The sequence below is a fragment of the Trachypithecus francoisi genome, unplaced genomic scaffold (genome assembly GCF_009764315.1).
Source record: "Trachypithecus francoisi isolate TF-2019V2 unplaced genomic scaffold, Tfra_2.0 Lachesis_group7, whole genome shotgun sequence".
Lineage (NCBI taxonomy): Eukaryota > Metazoa > Chordata > Mammalia > Primates > Cercopithecidae > Trachypithecus > Trachypithecus francoisi.
This window is the reverse complement of record NW_022681472.1, coordinates 37,146,368-37,168,058: the sequence shown is the minus strand read 5'-3', so window position 1 is coordinate 37,168,058 and position 21,691 is coordinate 37,146,368. Positions and strand designations below refer to the sequence as shown.

The following is a 21,691-nucleotide window of genomic DNA, read 5'->3' as shown; positions in this document are numbered from 1 at the left end:
AAAACAGAGATATAGACCAATGGAACAGAACAGAGTCCTCAGAAATAATACCACACATCTACAGCCATCTGATCTTTGACAAACCTGAGAGAAACAAGAAATGGGGAAAGGATTCCCTATTCAATAAATGGTGCTGGGAAAATTGGCTAGCCATAAGTAGAAAGCTGAAACTGGATCCTTTCCTTACCCCTTATACGAAGATTAATTCAAGAAGGATTAGAGGCTTAAATGTTAGACCTAATACCATAAAAACCCTAGAAGAAAATCTAGGTAGTACCATTCAGGACATAGGCATGGGCAAGGACTTCATGTCTAAAACACCCAAAGCAATGGCAGCAAAAGCCAAAATCGACAAATGGGATCTAATTAAACTAAAGAGCTTTTGCACAGCAAAAGAAACTACCATCAGAGTGAACAGGCAACCTACAGAATGGGAGAAAATTTTTGCAACCTACTCATCTGACAAAGGGCTAATATCCAGAATCTACAAAGAACTCAAACAAATATACAAGAAAAAAACAAACAACCCCATCAAAAAGTGGGCAAAGGATATGAACAGACATTTCTCAAAAGAAGACATTCATACAGCCAACAGACACATGAAAAAATGCTCATCATCACTCGCCATCAGAGAAATGCAAATCAAAACCACAATGAGATACCATCTCACACCAGTTAGTACGGCAATCATTAAAAAATCAGGAAACAACAGGTGTTGGAGAGGATGTGGAGAAATAGGAACACTTTTACACTGTTGGTGGGATTGTAAACTAGTTCAACCATTATGGAAAACAGTATGGCAATTCCTCAAGGATCTAGAACTAGATGTACCATATGACCCAGCCATCCCACTACTAGGTATATACCCAAAGGATTATAAATTATTCTACTACAAAGATACATGCACACGTATGTTTATTGCAGCACTATTCACAATAGCAAAGACTTGGAATCAACCCAAATGCCCATCCGTGACAGACTGGATTAAGAAAATGTGGCACATATACACCATGGAATACTATGCAGCCATCAAAAAGGATGAGTTTGCATCCTTTGTAGGGACATGGATGCAGCTGGACACCATCATTCTTAGCACACTATCACAAGAAGAGAAAAGCAAACACCACATGTTCTCACTCATAGGTGGGAACTGAACAACAAGATCACTTGGACTCGAGAAGGGGAACATCACACACTGGGGCCTATTATGGGGAGGGGGGAGGGGAGAGGGATTGCATTGGGGAGGTATACATGATATAAATGACGAATTGATGGGTGCTGATGAGTTGATGGGTGCAGCACACCAACGTGGCACAAGTATACATATGTAACAAACCTGCACGTTATGCACATGTACCCTAGAGCTTGAAGTATAATAAAAATAAATAAATAAATAAATAAATAAAAAAGAAAAAAATCAATTCATGTCAAAGCAATGCATGATTCTTTACACACACACGCAGTGTTAACCTATTCAGAAATAATCAAGGGGTTCTCTTTATTTGCACTAGGTGAAACTGTTGTTACCTAGAATTTTCATTCATTATTTTTTAACACTAGTAACTATCAGCAGAGATTTTCAAAGAAGTTTTTAAGCATTTGTATTCCTCGATATACCTCTGAAAATGACTGATATTTTTGTTTGGGCAAACCAAATTATTCTTGGTCGAATTCCTTGCTCTCTGCAATACTAACGATTGGAGGCAGCTTCATGATGCACAGAGCCATGGGAGGGTTATGAAAAGGACAGATGGTCCCAAAGGTACACTCTTTGTCATGGAAATCGTAATGTTAGGAAACACAATCAACAGTTTCCTCAAGGTTAAATCAGTTTTTATGCTGGGTTTTTCTCTGTTGATTTCCATGTTTAAGGAAGTACTGTACTATTTAAATGTGCCTTTAATTGTTGTATATTTATTGCAAATTAGCTCTTAATTTGATTAGGCTACCTAGTTTCCTGACTGATAAACCTGTTCCTACAACACAGTCTTTAGTACATGTAGGAGACTCTCTAATAAAATACACTTCAGAGAATCAGCATTAAAAGAGAATTAAAATCACAAGGTCTTTTTATCTCAGAAAAAAATTTAATATTTTAAACCTGTTTCCTATACCTGCTATGAGAAAACAATCATCTGCCTTGAGAGCTATGCAAATTCTCAAGCACCCTTTGGAAGGTCTGGTTTTTTGGGGTTTTTTGTTTTGTTTTGTTTTTCTGAGATGGGGTCTTGCTATGTTGGCCAGGCTGGTCTCAAACTCCTGGGCCCAAGTGAACCTCCTGATCAGACTCCCGAGTAGCTGAGATTAGAGGTGTGAGCCACCATCCCCTGCTGTAAGGTCTTGAGAAAGTAGTTATGACCTAGATATAGTCCCAGCAATTTACATGCCTCATTATTTCAGAAGCTGAAGAAGCTTCTGAAACAATTGAAGGTTGTAGACTTCACCTCTCCAATTGAAATTTTAAAAGGTCCCATCATCTGCTCAAAGTCTTTTCAAGAAAAGTTGCTTCAAAGTCTTCACTCACACACTTTTACGTTTTAGCAGAAGACCATGAATACTAATGTTTACATATAATGTTACTTATTTTCTCATTCAATTCTTTTCCCAAGCTGGGTCCTTGATGATAGACAGCCAGATACTCAGTCTGTCACCAAATATGTGTCGAGTGACTATTGACTACTGTGAACCAGGGTCTGTGCAAGCTTCTGGCTCTTGGTCTAGTACTCAAGTTTGTGTTTTTAAAATCTACTTGCTTTGTGCCCATTTTGGCTATTTCAAGTGGTAAGTCCCATTGAAAACAAGTCCCATTTTAAGCCAGTTCCTCTGAGAGGAAATAGATCATCCATTGGTAGGAGTTTAAAGACCATGATCTCTTTGGAGGGCACTTCAAAACTTTAAATATATATTAACATTTAAATATATATAGCCATTGGTCCATCAATTCTACCTCTAGCATGAATTATAGCAAAATATTTATACAACTAGACAAATATATATACGTACAAAAATGTTGACTAAAACAATTTTTAATCATGAAAAGCCAGAGAATTGGCTAAAATGTGGCACATATGTAAATGGCATAATTGGCAGCAATTTTTTAAAAAGTGAGACATATCTATATCCATTGACATGAAAAGATGACCACATGTATTACTAAGTGGAGATGAAGGTTATGGAAGAGTGTATACATACATAGTCTTGATATTGTGAAAGAAAAATAAAGCTTGGGGCCCCCAAATCACTAAGCTAAAGGGAAAAGTCAAGCTGGGAACTGGTTAGGGCAAACCTGCCTACCAATCTATTCAAAGTCGCCCCTCTGCTCACTGAGATAAATGCGTATCTGACTGCCTCCTTTGGAGAGACTAATCAGAAACTCAAAAGAATGCAACTACTTGTCTTTTATCTGCCTATGACCTGGAAGCTCCGTCCCTGCTTAGAGTTGTCCTGTATGTTTGTTTTGAGATGTCCCACCTTTCTGGACCAAACCAATGTTCATCTTACATATATTGATGGATGTCTCATGTCTCCCTAAAATGTATAAAACCAGACTGTGCTCTGGCCACCTTGGGCACATGTCATCAAGACCTTCTAGGCCAGGCGCAGTGGCTCCCGCCTGTAATCCCAGGACTTTGGGAGGCCGAGGTGGGCGGATCATGAGGTCAGGAGATCAAGACCATCCTGGCTAACACGGTGAAACCCCCGTCTCTACTACAAATACAAAAAACTAGCCGGGCGAGGTGGCGGGCATCTGTAATCCCAGCTACTCAGGAGGCTGAGGCAGGAGAATGGCATGAACCCAGGAGGCGGAGTTTGCAGTGAGCGGAGATCGCGCCACTGCACTCCAGCCTGGGCAACGGTGAAAGACTCTGTCTCAAAAAAAAAAAAAAAAAAAAAAAAAAAAAACCTCCTGAGGCTGTGTCATAGGCACGTGTCCTCAACCTTGTCAAAACAAACTTTCTAAACTAACTGAGAGCTGTCTCAGACTTTTGGGGTTCACAATATTATCGAATGTCTTTAATAAAATTCATATTTCATGTGTATGTTTGCATATGTATTGAAAAAGACTGAAAAGTGTATTCATGGAATTGTTAAAACTTATGATCACTGAAGAATGGGACAATTACTTTCTCTTCTATATAGTTTGAATTTTTGTATCAAGTATATATTAATCCTTAAAACATCAAAAATATTCTCATCTGGAGAAGAAAATGATCCACTATGAAAGAAAGAGAGTGTTAACATGGTATTATCTCTTGAGAAAAAAAAATTCTTGTTCTGAATCACGGATATCAAGAAAACTCATTTTGAATTTTATGAATTTCTATAGCTGAGATTGGTCTCAAAATTAAATTTTCACTCCAGAATTATTGCTAAAGAGAGCTCAGTGTTTTGAGAGTTTTGAGACCAAAGATGACACTCAGAAAGGCTATTTTGCATCAGAGAAAATTTTCTAATTTTTCCCAGCCCAGGACATACAACCCCAAGTTTGTGATTTGTCTTCTAGGACTCTATTACTATGATTACTACTATTATTAATAGGAGCTGCCACCTGCTGAGTAAGGTATATGTTAAAGAACATGTGAAAGTATATGCTAGGCAACATGCAAAATACTTGGCATTTAAGATTGTTAATAAACAGTATCCATAAAGCATAGTTTTTCAGTTTTACAGATGAGAAAGCTGAGTATCCCAGAAATTAACTAGCTTGCCAAAGGTCACAAGCTAGTGAATAGTCGCGATCAAATTTCAACATGTCTTAATACCAGAGCTCATGGACTTTTTATTCTATAGCACAGTTTATAAGGCAACCAAGAAAATGTCACAGGTATGTTCATGTCCATTGAATATAAGCTTTAATACAATGACGAAGTTGTAAAGAATGATAGTCTCTTCATAGCATAGAGTCTTGCAGCAGAAGGAATAACACCTAGATGTGGAGAATCTTGGCAAGCCACATAATAAATGCAGGAATACACATTTCACCCAGTGAGAGAGGATTTTCGTAAGAGGGAAGTTAACACCCAGATGGCAAATGTATTTCACAGATGCCTGATGTTTGTGGTTTCTTACTCGATCAGAGTTCACTGGGGGAAATCTCACAGCAAAAGTGCCTCCCAGAAAGAATATTCAGTGTTTCCTTGTAATCAAAATTGTTCCTGGATGAACTGCTCCTGTTCTGTCTCTTCACCAGCATCTCATCACAGTTAGTGCCTATTGTGGCATCTGCTGCTATCTGGTGCTTCCATTCTAGCACATGGTTCTCACTTTGTCTGCAACCTTAAGGTACCTGTGTCTTCATCCCAATGTGCTATCTCTCACTTTTCCCCTTCCTCTCTCATTCCTCTTTACTTTTCTTCTCCTTATTTTTCTCTTTCTCCTCCTCTCTAACCCCTTCCCCATTTTTCTCTCTCTCAAACATTATTTCCCAAGTGTCTACTATGAACCAGAAACTCTGTCTACTGTTTGCCAGAAATGCTGTGGATGTATAGCTCCCCCTTCAAGAAGCTCACAGTCTGAGGCCAGGTGCTGTGGCTCACACCTGTAATCCCAGCACTTTGGGAGACCAAGGTGGATGGATCACTTCAGATCAGGAGATCCAGACCAGCCTGGCCAACATGGTGAAACCCCATCTCCACTAAAAATACAAAATGAGCCAGGTGTGGTGATGCACACCTGTACTCCCAGCTACCCAGAGGCTGAGGCATAAGAATAGCTTGGACCCGGAAGGCAGAGGTTGCAGTGAGCTGAGATTGAGCCATTGCACTCCAGTTGGGCGAAAGAGGAAGACTCTGCCAAAAAAAAAAAAAAAAAAAAAAAAAAAAAAAAAAGCTCACAGTCTGGAGGTCAGAAACATAACCACATATGGTTATGATGTGCAAAGTGCTATGAGATCATAGCAGAATTATGGCTTTTGAGAGAAATTGAATTAAAGTCTCATGTTCCTTAAATCCATTTGCATGTTACACTCTTATAAAGTTTACAATGTGTTTAAAAACTGCTTTGCTTATTGATTAAAGAGTTTCAGGCTTTCTGGAAGGAGGAGCACAGATTAATGGAAAGAGTAATGGACTCAGAAAACCTGGTACCTTGAGTCCAGGAATTCAAGACCAGCTCGTACAACATAATGAAATCCTGTATTTACTAAAAATACAAAAAATTAATCAGGCATGGTGACATGTGCCTGTAGTGCCAGCTATTCAGGGAGGCTGAGATGGGAGAATCACCTGAGCCTCGGAAGTCAAGGGTGCAGTGAGCTGAGATCAGCTCAGGTAACTGGAGTGAGACCCTATCTACAAAAAAAAAAAAAAGAAGAAGAAGAAGAAGAAGAAAATCTGGTTACTAGTGCAACTCTGCCACATTGTTTATCTAACCTTGATCCATTTTCTCATGAAAAACTAACTTCACTATATATATATATAATATCTTCTACCTATAATATTTTGAAATTTCTTGAATTCTAAAGGGTCTGAATGTTTTTTAGGACATATATCCACACGAAATAAGACCATCAGTTGGTACAAACATTTTGGAGAGAAATTTGGCAGTACATTTTAGTTTAGTTTAGTTTAGTTTAGTTAGTTTAGTTTAGTTTATTGAGATGGATTCTCGCTTAGTCGCCCAGGCTGGAGTGCAGTGGCGCGATCTCGGCTCACTGCAAGCTCTGCCTCCTGGGTTCACGCCATTCTCCTGCCTCAGCCTCCTGAGCAGCTGGGACTACAGGTGTCCACTACCACACCCGGCTAATTTTTTGTATTTTTAGTAGAGACGGGGTTTCAGGAAGTACATTTTTAAAGTCTTAAAATGTCTATTTATTTGACCTAGCATTTTCATTTCCAAAAATGTATCCTAAGGATATCACTGGAAATATCTGTTTTGATAATTGTACAATGGTGGTCACTGGGGTACAATATTCTCTACTGCAGCAAAAAAGTCCTGGAAACAAACAAGGCATTTTATTGTAAAATACTGATTACATGTGGTATATAATATGGTATACATTCCATCAGTGAATACTTTGGAGTCGTTAAAAATGGTATGGTACCAGTGTACTTATGGACACAGAATCATATTCAGAGTACATGGTTGTATTCTCAGTGCCTACACTACTGCTGGATACATAGTCGATTTTAAATACATTTTATGAATATTCTTCAAGTGAAAAAGTCAATTCTGAAGCAGTGTGGACTATAATGCCATTTATGAAATAGTATATTAATATATACAAAAAGTCTGGGGAATGTACATCAAAATGTTCAGTGGTAATTTCTGGATGAGTATTTATTAGTACATTTTATTTTCAAATATCTCCACCAATTTCCTACTCCCACCCCAATCCATTTTCTACTCTTCATCCAAGATATTCTTGGAAAAACTCAAATCTGACCATGCTACTACCTCACTAAATTTCCTCAGTTATTCTATACTGCTCTTTAGCTAAATCCACAATGTTCAGCCTAGCTCGTGAGGCCTTCCTTGCTCTAAACACTAATTCTCTACTGCCCTCATACACACTCTTGCCACTCAGCATTTTTCCAGTTGCCATAAGGCAGAGCCTCCCTCATGTTCCCAGACTCCTATTACGTGCCCCCATAAACTGCTCTCTCTGTGTAGAACAGTACCTCTTGGGCCTTGCTTTTCCCAGCACACTCTGAGCCATCCTTCAGCCTTATTTTGGATGTCAGGGCTTTGGGAAGTCATTGCTGATACCCTCCACCCTGATCAAGGCTGCATGAGGTACTATTTCACTCCCATCACATCCTGTGTTTTTTTTGTTTTTTTGTTTGTTTGTTTTTGAGACAGAGTCTCGCTCTGTCACCCAGGCTGGAATGCAGTGGTGCCATCTCAGCTCACTGCAAGCTCTAGCTCCCGAGTTCATGCCATTCTCCTGCCTCAGGCTCTCGAGTAGCTGGGACTACAGGCACCCGCCACCATGCTGGGCTAATTTTTTTGTATTTTTAGTAGAGATGGGGTTTCATCATGTTATCCAGGATGGTCTTGATCTCCTGACCTCGTGATCCCCCCACCTTGGCCTCCCAAAGTGCTGGGATTACAGATGTAAGCTGCCACGCCTGGCCTTTTTTTTTTTTTTTTTTAAACTTATAATCCTTTGACCCCATAGTGGTCCTCATGTGCCTTTCCCCACTTTTTTATTTATTCTTGGACCAGAGCATCAAGCACAGTGACTGGCACTTACTAGGCATTTAGTGAGTACATGGTTCAATGTCATCTTTGCATTTAACTCTATTTGTGCAATTTAAATTACAGAACATGTATGCTATTTTTAAAAGCAGATAAAATGTAAATGGACTGAGATTGGCAAAAGTGGGGCTATGAACAGAAGTTTGGAAGAGACAGGGTATGTTCTTTCCTTGTGGACTGAAAACAATTCTTATAAAAACAAGTAGCAGTTTACATACTATCACAGCTTCGGAGGGCCACACGTGAAATTTCTCCCTGGACTCTGTCACAAACAACATTGGGGAGGGGGTCAATCAGGATTTAAATGCAAATACTTACATCTGCCATTTATACCTCAATGTGATTTAAATTAACCTGATTGATTTCCTCCTATTTCAACAATGAACTAGACAGAACTACCACATATCAGACATAAGCCTTGGGGATACGAGGATGCGTAAGACATATCCCCTATCCCAAGAGAGCTCACACCTGGGAATTAGAAGGGGAATAACTTAATGTTAGATGAATACAAAGAAGAGAACAAATGTGAAATGTTTACGTGTGTGTGTGTGTGTGTGTTTCTGTCTGTCCCCTTGGACATTTTCTAGGGATTTGTTCTCTTTGGCCCCCAGTCAGTTCATAATGAAGCTTGCTTTACTATGTAAAGACAAAGTAGGGCATACTACTTTACACTCAGACTGCACTTTGCCAGCTCCTTTGTTAGCTCCTTCTTGTACCCACTATACTACGTATGAAGACTCCCTTTAATGAGTAAGAGGGTAAGTGAAGTGTTGGGCAACACTTCAAGGCACAACCTAAGTCTATAATTAGGTATCACCCTTGAAGTGATCCATAGCCTATGGCTTACTCACTCTTTCCAAAACTGTCACCATTTTGAAGTTAGAGTCGAGTCAGTGACCGCTCACTGTGCAGTAAATGACACACAAACTTGTACAGAGCTACGTTTACTTTGCCTCTTAAACCCCAGATAGGAAATGTAAAACAATTCTCATCTTAAATGTTCCCACTAGTCCATGGGGAGAGAGAACCAAATGAAATATGCTTGATTTTCCTGTCAGGGTTTCATCTTAAAACACTAACAAACCCCAAAACATTGGTAATAATAATGCATTAAGAAAGGAACTTTATTTCAAATAAAAGGAGAGCCTTGGCATGAACCTTTCCTTAACCTATGACATACAATGCTGTGAAAACACTCGCCCTCATCAGGGCTTTGTCCCTACTCCTCATCATCCAGAGAGAGGGTATGTTTCCTCTTCCACTTAAAAATCATCAGAAAAAAATACCCTCATTTCCTCCAAAAGAAATAAACACAGGCAAAGGTCAGAGGGACGCATTCCATGGAAGCTGTCCATAGGAGAGCAAAGTGCAAGGCAGATGGCCTGAGCCAGGGCTATTAAGCACTGAAGGTCTAGAGCCATGTCCCCAGTCTCCACATCCCCAAAGAAAAGCAAAACTCTGGCTACTGAAGACCCCTTCCCACAGCCCTAAGGAAACATTCTGACCTAGTATGTGCATGTCCATGCTGTATTGGGGTACATGTGAATGAAAGTATAGTCACCTCTGTGGGAATTCTTTTCATAGTCGAAAGCAAATTGTCTCCTATGCACCTTGTTTCTGAGTACCAAGCCCCTCCAAAAGGGAAGGAGCGTCCTATATACTTTCTATATTGTTTCTCAGTATCTATCACTGCTACCCCATTGTCTCATTCCAGTACCCTTGCTCAACCCCCATCACCTCTTAACTCTTGCCTTGTGAGCAGATTTACATCTGCTCACTCTATCCTTTATAATCCACTCTGCCTAGGGCCACTGTATTCATTGTTCTAAAACTGAGATAGGAGCCCATGGGGGGGGGGGGTTTAAACACATACACAAGCATTAAGCATGAATATGTAGTCTAAATCCACATCTTATTCCTTTTGTTAATTAATTTATTAATTCAAGTATTTGGTGAGGAATCAGGTGCCAGGGACTTTAAGTTATGCACAGGATAAAGTTCAGGATGGAGAAGGGAAGTCAGGAATGAGGGGAGATCAGGAATGGGGTGAGTGTACCTCTCATCTTGTATGCATTACATGCTAATGAAAGGTGATAAAAGTGTAAAAAAAATTGGAAGAGCTACAAGTGCCTTCTGTACAAAACATGCTAACATCAAGAACACTATCAAAACAAAACTCCTTTAAAAAGGCTTTGTACGTTTCTTTGATCCCAGGCTGGTAACTAGAATGGGAACATAGATTACAAAACAGAGAAACAAATTGTGTCTTATTTATTATATTCCCTTACCCCCTCGTAGTACAGTGCCTTAAGCATAACAGGTTTGCAAAAAGATTTTTTGTAAATTATTTGCCAGCATGAATTTTATACAATGAAACTATGTTTGAAAATGCCAGTAGTATGATTTCTACTAGTTTTCAAGAAAGGATGACCACCAAAATTTTGGTGAAGTCCAGATTATCTTCATTAATGCTTAGCAAGTATTTCCTTCAAACAGCATTGAGGCCAAGGTCGTAAAATATTGAATTAGTTTTTTCATGTGATTCTCCTTATTTTTCATTGCTTCATTCACATAGCAATCCATCAACATTGTGATGAAAGACGATAGTAATTTGATGAACAAACATTCCGTTTTCTCCACGTCAGCAAGAGTAACTCTTAGGTATCAAGATAAAGATAATTTCTTTAGGAACTGAACAGTTGTTTACATTCCTGTTTATACTACAGAGCACGAGTTTTGGGCCTCTGCATTCAATTTCTGGACAGTTTATCATCCAGAAGGAGTTCTCTGCCCTACACAAGATGAAACCTAGTGGATCTACATTGAGCTGCTTTTAAGGGCAATATCTCTCAGGTAAGAAACTCTACCAAGCCTTGTTACTCTTAACAAGTGATCATATGAAATGTCTTCCTTTGAATTCAACTACCTTCTCACATCTTACTTGTCTCATTGCTGTTTAAGTTACCAAGGTCCTTTACTATAGGTTACTACTATTCTTGTTTATATTAACTCATTAAAAGAGCCAATAGTTATTTCTAGAAAATCTCAGCTACGCCATTTCTCCAGCGGTGACCAGGCACTGAATATGCTGATATAGAAGATGATGCTACTGGCCCACAAATATATTCTTCAAATTTTGTTGTTGTTGTTGTTTTTTACAGGCGTGCTGGTGTACTCTCACTAACCCATCTAAGAACAGTTTCTTTCAGGGATTGTATTGAATATGTAATTACTTTGTATCTACAATGAATTAATCTAAACAAAAATCCCTTCCTTAATGGACCTTGGACTTTGCTCACCAGGAACATATATCTGTATATGTCAGGGTGGCTGTGTTTGGGTGAAATTGTTCTGAAAGTCAACAGAACCAGCAACTCCTGCAGTTTCCTATGCCGGAAACAATCTCTTTCCTGATCTTCCTGTGGCTGTCTTCTCATCATTCAGCTGACAGCTCAATTGTCTACCTTCTTTGACGGACTTTCCCAGATTGCCCCATCTAGTGCTCCAACCCTCACAGTGGCCATTACATCAGAGTACCCCATTCTGTTGGCTCTGAAACATAGCACTACCTGTGATTGGCTTATTTATTTCATACAAGTCTCCTTGTATATGACCTTCTCCAGTAGTAGAATGTAAGCTCCATGAGAGCAAGCAAATGCCTCCCCTGGCTGGCTCACTGTTGAATCCCCATTGGTTAGCACAATGCCTGATCACATGTTGAATAAATAAGCAAAGCTTGCTGTTAGTATGGTACTCTAAAACTGCACAGCCCAAGAGAAGCATAATGTAAGCCACAGATATAATCTAAAATTTTCTAGTAGCCACATTAGGAAAGTAAAAAAGAAATAGGTTAAATTAATTTTGTAATATATTCTATTTAACCTAACATATCTAAAATGTTGTCATTTCAACATGTAATCGATGTAAGAAAATTAATAATATAGTATACACTTTTATATTGTCTTCAAAATCTGGTATATATTTTATACTAACAGTTCATCTCAATTCATCTAAATTTTCTTCTGAAATACTTGTCCAATATTTAGATTTCATAAAATTTACAATGAAAAAGCAGATTGGCATAGCCACATTGGTTCAAACATATTTAAAAGTTTTTCAATAACTGAATTGAGGATGATTTCTTACATTTTAATTAAAATTAAGTAAAATTAAAAGTTCAATTTCTCAGTCATACTAGCCACATTTTAAGAGCCACATGTGACCAGAGATTACACTACTGGACAGTCAATCTCTAAAACAATAATTCACAATAAAAAAGTCATGGAATCAACCTAAGTGGCCATCAATGGATGACTGGATAAAGACAATGTGATATATACTTACCATGGAATATCACTCAGCCATAAAAAGGAATGAGATCATTTCTTTTGCAGCAATATAGGTAAAACTGGAGACCATTATCTTAAGTGAAATAAATCAGAAACAGAAAGTCAAATACCACATATTCTCACTTGTAAGTGGGAGCTAAACAATGTGTACACACAGACATACAAAGTGGAATAATAGACAATTGGAGACTCCAAAAGGTAGGAAGCTGGGAGGGGGCAAGGGATAAGAAATTACCTATTGGGTCTGGGCAAGGTGGCTCACGCCTGCAATTCCAGCACTTTGGGAGACTGAGGTGAGTGGATCACCTGAGGTCATGAGTTCGAGACCAACCTGGCCAACATGGTGAAACCCTGTCTCTACTAAAAATACAAAAAAAAGAAAAATTGGCTGGGCGCGGTGGCTCACGCCTATAATCCCAGCACTTTGAGAGGCCGAGGCAGGTGGATCACGAGGTCAGGAGATTGAGACCATCCTGGCGAACACGGTGAAACCCCGTTTCTACTAAAAAAAAAAAAAAAAGAAAAAAAAATTAGCCAGGTGTGGTGGCGGGCGCCTGTAGTCCCAGCTTCTCAGGAGGCTGAGACAGGAGAATGGTGTGAACCTGGGAGGCAACGGAGCTTGCAGTGAGCAGAGATACCTGGGAGACAGAGTGAGACTCCGTCTCAAAAAAAAAAAAGAAAAGAAAAAAGAAAAATTATCCAGGCATGGTGGTGGGTGCCTGTAATCCCAGCTACCAGGGAAGCTGAGGTAGGAGAATTGCTTGAATCCGGGAGGCAGAGGTTGCAGTGAGCCAAGATCGTGCCACTGCATTCCAGCCTGGGCAACAAAGTCAAAACTCCATCAAAAAAGGAAGAAAGAAAAGAAAGAAAGAAAAGAAAGAAAAGAAAGAAGGAAAGAAGGAAGGAAGGAAAGAATTACCAATTGGGTACAATATACACTACTTGGGTGATGGTTACACTAAAATTCCAGACTTTATTATTACTCAATATACGTATGTAACAAAAATGCACAGGTAGTCCTAAATCTATAGAAACAAAAATTTTTAAAAACCAAATTGCAGTGTTACAATACATAAAGTATGTATTCAAATTCAATCATTTAAAAACCTGTCTGAAGAAAATTAATTTAAAACATTATCAAAAACATCCCTCTATTAAGATTTGTCACTTTTATTTACTTTCCATCTGAATGGTCTTATTCAATGAGAAACAGGTGGATCACTAAAAGCAAGCCTACCTGATGGCACATCACCACAGTCTATGTATCTATGCAACAGTCCAGAGTAGATAAGCGTTATTACTGTGCCATTAACAAATGCAAAACCTAACTTTACCAGGCTATCATAGCAACTTGCTTTCCTACAGAAAATCCTGTTGCTTACAGAATTTCCTGCCACAAACATTTTTGGGAAGCCCTCAGGATACTTACACAGGCTTGTGAATCAATCATATTCTCAGCAGGTACTGTTCAGTGGGATACACAGTGTAGCGATACATCACTCTGAAATATTTCAGTTTCTTTTTTCTCCCCCTACATCTGGGTAAGTTCGTGGGAATTTGCAGCACATGTGAACATCTTCCATCATTCTTGCATGGGGCAAAGGGAATTGAAAACCACAATTACTTTAGAAAACTAGTTTCACAAATTGGTCACTGTATAAAAGAAGGATATTGGTTTTGGTAGCTTGCGACCACAACATTTCTGATCTGAATAAATTCGGAACTTATAACACAGTTCAGAAATTGAATGCACTTTCTCAGTATGAGTAAAGTATTTTAGAATGAGGCCCATTTTTCAAAGGATCTGTGGAAATCAATGTTATGCTCTCGTTTAGGAGATGGAAAGAGTGAGGTTAAATTATCATTTTGATGAAATCTATAGTCCAGATTACTGGTGGATGAATTGAAAGTACTTTTTTATTCATATAAAACATTTGAAATCAGAAATCTGGAGTACTTTTAAATCCCATTATTTATTTTGTTTTCATTGCCAGGTAATTCCTGAGACAGTACTGCCCCAAAGAGCCTTTGCAATTGTGTAAGAATCTCCGAGGCAGTTCTTATGTTCCACAATTCAAAAGAACCGCATAACTGCAATTTAAATACCTTCTCCCCCAAAATAAGGTCAAAGTTTATCTCAAAATAATTTCCCCTCTCTACACTGGGACAAATGTGTATAGGAATAATAGAAAATATGTATAGCAACTCCTCAATTCAAAAGAACCACATAACTGCAATTTAAATACCCTCCCCCAAAATAAGGTCAAAGTTTATTTCAAAATAATTTCCCCTCTCTACACTGGGATAAATATGTATAGGAATAATAGGGGGAAATTCAGTGCACTGAGCATTAAGCTGTCAAAACAGGAATGTTTAAAATATCCTGTTAGTGGTTTAAAAATAATTTGTACTCTAAGTCCAATGACTATTTGCCAGGGAGAACCAAAGTTGAGAGATGTCTATTAAAAACATGACTCAGAGAAAAAAATGCAGAGGCCGGTAATGAAGAAAATGATTGGATATCATTCCCAATTGGTCATTCCTAAGATCACGTGTTCTGAGCACCTTTAAAAGGAAGTTATCTGGACTCAAGAGGGTCACAGCACTCTCCTGAAAACTGCAGCTTCCTTCTCACCTTGAAGAATAGTCCTAGAACTTACAAAATGTGTGATGCTTTTGTAGGTACCTGGAAACTTGTCTCCAGTGAAAACTTTGATGATTATATGAAAGAAGTAGGTAAGGAAATGCATTGTGGAATGACTGGATTTATAATATTTTCTTTTGGGAACAAGAGTTTATAGCTGTGTTTATAGCAATGTCTGGAAGCCCTGGCCAGAAATGAAAATGCTGCTTTCTATAGAAAGGCTGCACACACAGCGAGTGATAATCATCTGTTTATAGAGAAATTCTGAACCAAAGCTACAACGAATGCTTCTTGAAGGTGTACCAATATTAAAAAGTGTTTAAATTGAATGTTCTTGGCCTTTAAAAATGATAAGATTTGATTTTAATTGCAAAACTTGGGTATCCTTGGTTTACTTAGCTCTTTGCCTGTTTCTCTTTCATCCCCTTTTGCATATAAAATAAGCAATAACTTGGAAAAAAGTTAGTAAGCAATAACTTGGAAAAAAGTTAGTATGCAATGAAATTTCAGTTTCATTTGAAACTGAAAGCATTCTAGTTCCCTTAATGCAATGTTCTTTTTCAATAACTATATGTTAGCCAATTATTTTCTTGTCTCAATGCTAATCTATTAAAATATGTGGTTGTTTTATGATAGACAAAAATTTTAATTTCAGAAATATGTTTCTTAAACGGCTTAAATACTTCCTTTGACTAGAAATGACATAGGATGCCACAGAATTATCAACCAATTTAAAAGGAGAATGTTATGTACATAACATATCCATTCTTTGATAGTAGAGGTTTTTAATTTTTTAGATGCTATTAACATTGTCAGCATGTCATTGGATGAATGTCTCTCAGATAACTATGGAGGTAAAGTAGAAGAGACAACTGCTCTCTCAGGCAGCTTCTACTTTGAAAGCCTTTCTCCCTCAACCCCATGCATGACAGTCCATGAAAGTCAGAACTGGGGTTAGCAAACTGGGGAGGAATTTTATGCAATCTTAGGGTTTAGAATGTAATTATTAAATCTCAAAACACTTAACCCTCCTGTAAATTATACAGCATATACTTTTTTGCTTGTCTGTAACTATGTTTCTTGTTTTTAGATGATAGGAAAATTGGTGACTTTAGCGTGAGGGAGACTTTCTAGGATAAACTAGAGTGAGTCAATAAACTAGTTAATATGCACTGATGCAGAAATGCCAGGATTTGGGGCCATTTAACTATTTATTTTTAGAAAAATTTTATACTTTTAATATTTATATTTTCTAATAACACTGTGTTTTTAAATTATAAAGGACTGATGATAATTAAAGTCAATGAAACACCTTCTGCATGAAATTGAGGATGAGTGAACAGGTATTGTCTTCATCAGTCACATAAAAGCAAAATCAAGCAAATGGAGACTATGGTTTTTCCCAAGGTCAGCCATTCTAGAATCACATTCAGTTTTGCCTCCATTCATGAAGCGGACTCACTCCATACATCTAATGTTATATTTTGTAACAGAGCCAGGACTTGAAGACACACCTGTGGCCATTTTTCAGACAGACAGTGAAATCAGAGCCTCAGAATTACTTATTTTGCACCATGTGTCTCTCCCAGTTCTTCCCAATTTCTAACCTTTGGTTGCCTTTAGTCAAAGAAAGAGTTTAGATTTACATGCACATGTTTAAAAAATTCAACACATCTATGACTAATAAATTCTACATGACATACACAGTGACAGCAAGTTACTGCTATGTTTGGCTGTAAATTATTCATTCCATACCTTGCACAAGAAAATATATTCTCCTTTTTAAGAAAGAAAAGTTCACAACTTAGGCGATTGGAAATCTAAGTATTGGCTTCTAACCTATTCTAAACTAAGAAACATTGATTTCTTAAATGTTAAAGTTTTCACAATTTGATGACTAGTCCCTTTTTAAATATCCCCTATAAATTATTAGGAATGATAGCATCATTCTAAAATGTTATAAATGTAGGAAACATTTTGCCTTTTGTATAAATTCATCAAAATCTTCATCTCATGGTGGAGTAATTTGAGAAAGAAGCACAGAAAAGTAGACTTGGCAACAAATGCTATGAAATGTGACTTTTGTACACTCAAAACTGACAAACATTTAACTAACTAACTCTACATTAATCCCCAAAATTCTGTTGAAAATTCTGTCTTTGTGCCTTCTTAAATGTAATATTGAGTATCTAAGATGGAACGGTCAAGTATTTTATTAAGAGAGAAAAACAATAGTGGCTAACATTTTAAATATATATCTTCCCAAAGATTTAACCTTTATACATATTTTTGTTGAAAATAAACAACGGGTCTCCTGAGAAGGTGTATCCAGACCAAAGAAAGGGAAATTTAAAGAATAGGCCTACACTTATTGTTTCTCAGAGGTTGTGTTTGTGTGTCTGTGTGTGTGTGTGTTTAAGTGTTAACCTGATTTTATCTGCAGGCACTGTCTAAATTAGGCCTTTAAGAAACTCACTGTGTCTTTTTCCTCTTACATACACACCTGTGGGCAGACACACATTGTCTGGCTTGGCTAAGTACGTGCCAACCTGACATCTTTTCTATTCCTAACTGTAGGAGTGGGCTTTGCCACCAGGAAAGTGGCAGGCATGGCCAAACCTAACATGATCATCAGTGTGAATGGGGATGTGATCACCATTAAATCCGAAAGTACCTTTAAAAATACTGAGATTTCCTTCAAACTGGGCCAGGAATTTGACGAAGTCACCGCAGATGACAGGAAAGTCAAGGTGAGAAATAAGGAACTGGCACAGAGTACATGCCTGGTTTCTAAATCGCCACTGCTTATAAGAAATCATTTTATGATAAAAGGAGGAAAACCATTCTATGATAAGCCAAAGATCCCTGAACTCCTACATCTAAACCGTGTTTCCTTACATATAGCGTTGGTGAATTTTTCCCCATTTTCTTAAGTTGCCCTCATGTTAAAAAATTATTATTATTTTTAGAGACAGGGTCTCACTCTGTCAATCAGGCTGCAGTGACATGGTTCAATCATATTTCACTACAGCCTTGAATTCCTGGGCTCAGGTGTTTCTCCCACTTCAGCCTCCTGAGTAGCTGGTAACACAGCTGTGTGCCATCACGCCCAGCTAATGTTTTAATTTTTTTGTAGAGACAGAGTTTTACTATGTTGTCCTGGCTCGTCTCAAACTCCTGGCCTCAAGCAATCCTCCTGCCTTGGCCTCCCTAAGTGCTGGAATTACAGTTGTGAGCCACCACACCTGGCCTGTCTCCATATTAACAAAAAATGATTAATTAACATAATTTATTTGAGTCATACAATACATAGAGTATTTCAAGTGAATTAAAATATTACAATAATGTAAGAGAATGTTTAGAAAAATGGAAGAAAGAGAGAAACCACCCATACTACTATCATCTCAATGTAAATTTCTTTTTTATATTCCTTCACAATATTTTTCCAATTACATAATTTGTATAACACTCTGGACATAACGTATCTATAAGTGGTTACGTTGTTGGTTTTGAGACTCATTTTTTTTTCTTGTTGCAATATATTCTTGTCATTTAGAATTACTAATTACCTCAAAATATTCCTTTGAACAAAGACACCGTACTTTAAATTTTATTTTCTGCCTCCATATGCAAATTGTAATCACGTTTTCTTATGCCTACAGAGCACCATAACCTTAGACGGAGGTGTCCTGGTACATGTGCAGAAATGGGATGGAAAATCAACCACCATAAAGAGAAAACGAGAGGATGACAAACTGGTGATCGTGAGTATCTTCTGGCTACTTAATTCTGGATCTTACTGCTAGGTAATCTCATGATCACTATTCCACTTAAGGAAACAGATTTTCCTTTTGATTATCTAAAACAGAAAGATGATTTTATTGGAATTATGCTTCCACTCTGTCATTTGCCCTTCATGCTTTTGAGCTCAACAAGGGCATGCTGTGTTCTAGGAAGCATTCTCTGCCTGCTTCCAGGCATCCTAAGGCTGTCTCCAGTGGTGCCCCCACCACACTGTATTATCTATCTCTGCTTATGTTTCTCACTCACCATACAGATTTTAAGGCACCTGGAGGGGAAAACTTGTATTTTCCTGGTCTTTGTATCTCCCTATCTTATTACAACATATGGGTACATACATAGAAGTCCAGAAATAAATATCTTTTGAATGAATATTGTTTTATTCCCAACATTGAGAGATACAATAAATAAATCCATAGTTTAGTCGTGGTGATTGACCAAGAATTGTTTTCTGTGTCTAGGAATGCATCATGAAAGGCGTCACTTCCACCAGAGTTTATGAGAGAGCATAAGCCAAGAGGCGTTGACCTGGACTGAAGTTTGCATTGAACTCTACAACATTCTGTTGGATATATTGTTCAAAAAGATGTTGTTGTTTTCCATGATTTAGCAAGCAACTAATTTGCTCCCAAGCTGATTTTATTCAATATGGTTATGTTAGTTAAATAAACTTTTTTTAGATTTAGAAGGTGATATAATGATGTATTCATTGTGCTTATGATATATTCTTAGTCATAATTGAGTGAAGGAAATGGGAAATTTGCATTATTGTTTTGTTCTGATATAAATAATAAAATATTTCATAATAATTCAAGGTAAAGAGGGATATCTATGAATTCCCTAGGTAGGAGATAACAAGTATGTACCATTACTAAATATTAAATCCTTCTTTGTCATAGCTACAGTTAAATAGGTATATCTCAGAAACCTAAGGTAGTTTTACACGTAGTGAAATTGTCCACAGCCAGCTGGCCCAAGTGCTCACGTTTTATACCTGCTCTGTCTTAGTGCATTGCATGAGAGGAGTATATACAGTAGTTCCCCCTTATCCACAGGGGTACATTCCAAGACCTCCAGGGGGTGACTGAAACCACAGATAGTACCAAATCCTATATATACTATGTTTTTTTCTATACATATATACCTACAATAAAGTTTAATTTTTAAATTAGGCACCATAACTAATAATAAAACAGAACAGTTATAACAATATACTATAATGAAAGTTATGTATGTGATCTCTCTTTCTCTCTCTCTCTCAAAATATTTTGAATATCTCTCCAGAATTCAGTGCAAATAATTCCATCATATTCATTTCAGAAAAGTGACAATAGTCTTGTACATGAGTAGATTCAAATTTTATTGCCACGGTTTCCAAACTTTTATTTTTCTCACCAGTAAAATTTTTGATTCAAATAAAATATCCAAGGAATTTCAGCTTATAAAATACACAAAAGTGGCCGGGCGCGGTGGCTCAAGCCTGTAATCCCAGCACTTTGGGAGGCTGAGACGGGCGGATCACAAGGTCTGCAGATCGAGACCATCCTGGCTAACACGGTGAAACCCCGTCTCTACTAAAAAATACAAAAAACTAGCCGGGCGAGGTGGCGGGCGCCTGTAGTCCCAGCTACCCGGGAGGCTGAGGCAGGAGAATGGCGGGAACCCGGGAGACGGAGCTTGCAGTGAGCCAGGATCCGGCCACTGCACTCCAGCCCGGGCAACAGAGCGAAACCCCGTCTCAAAAAAAAAAAAAAACACAAAAGTGATAATGAGTTTTCCAAGGTACTGTGTGTGTGAATGTGCATGTCTGTGTATGTGTCATCTGTATGTTTTTCCCACCTCTTGTAGAAGTTACGAAGCACCTTTCCAGATTATTGAGATTTCCTGTACAGAGACTGAAATTTACAAATCACATGCTTACATTTTATAGTAAGACAAAATCTGCCGAAGTGTATGTTGCTGTTAATATAATTCTGTTTGTGATTCTCTCTTTAAAAATAAGTCCAAAGATTTTCATTTTCTGCATACTTATCCTATACATAACACCACGATATGGAGAGGCCAGAAGAGGTGGACTAGTTCCCTGACGATAAGCATTTTTTTTTTATAAGAACATAGAGTTAGACTCTCACTTTGGGTTTGAGGAACTTAAATAGAGAAGATGTATAAGCATATGCTAGGACAATTCTTGGTAAACAAATATTTATTAAGCACTAATGATGGCACCAGGCACTTTGCAAGCTTTAAATCATTTGTCATCAAAATAATCTGATGGGAGGATTTGGATTTCTGTTTACAGATAAAGAAATTGAGGCACAGAGCTTAACATCATAAAACCAAGTAAGAAATAGATATAAGAATCTGAAATTCAAGAGAGCTATCCTGTCTTGAACATAGACCTGGAAGCCGTAAGTGTCCAAGTGGTAACTTCAGTCAGAAAATGTAATAAAGTGAATCTGAAGAGGATTCTGGAAGATGGCAGAGTAGGATGAGCAGGAATATGTCTTCCTACCTAGACAAAAAATGCACAGGCAGAATCTGTCTAATGCATCTATTTTGAAACTCTGAAATCTATTGAATGCTTGCAATATTCAGGGGAAGTCTTGGATGATAAGTTGCAGTTAATTTTGGCCAATTTCAGCTCTTAACCCAGTTGCAGATACTCATACCCACCCACAACCCTCATAGGAGGCAG

At 37.9% G+C, this 21,691-nt stretch overlaps 1 protein-coding gene across 1 annotated transcript; it reads left to right on the top strand.

The window, feature by feature from the left end:
- Window positions 1-15,125: 15,125 nt before the first annotated feature.
- FABP4 (fatty acid binding protein 4) lies at window positions 15,126-19,810 on the top strand. The gene is made up of 4 exons (XM_033202735.1): window positions 15,126-15,287; window positions 17,773-17,945; window positions 18,858-18,959; window positions 19,458-19,810. Exons 1-4 carry the CDS (start codon window positions 15,215-15,217, stop codon window positions 19,506-19,508), a joined length of 399 nt encoding a protein of 132 aa, XP_033058626.1. The 5' UTR covers window positions 15,126-15,214; the 3' UTR covers window positions 19,509-19,810.
- The last annotated feature ends 1,881 nt before the right edge of the window (window positions 19,811-21,691 follow it).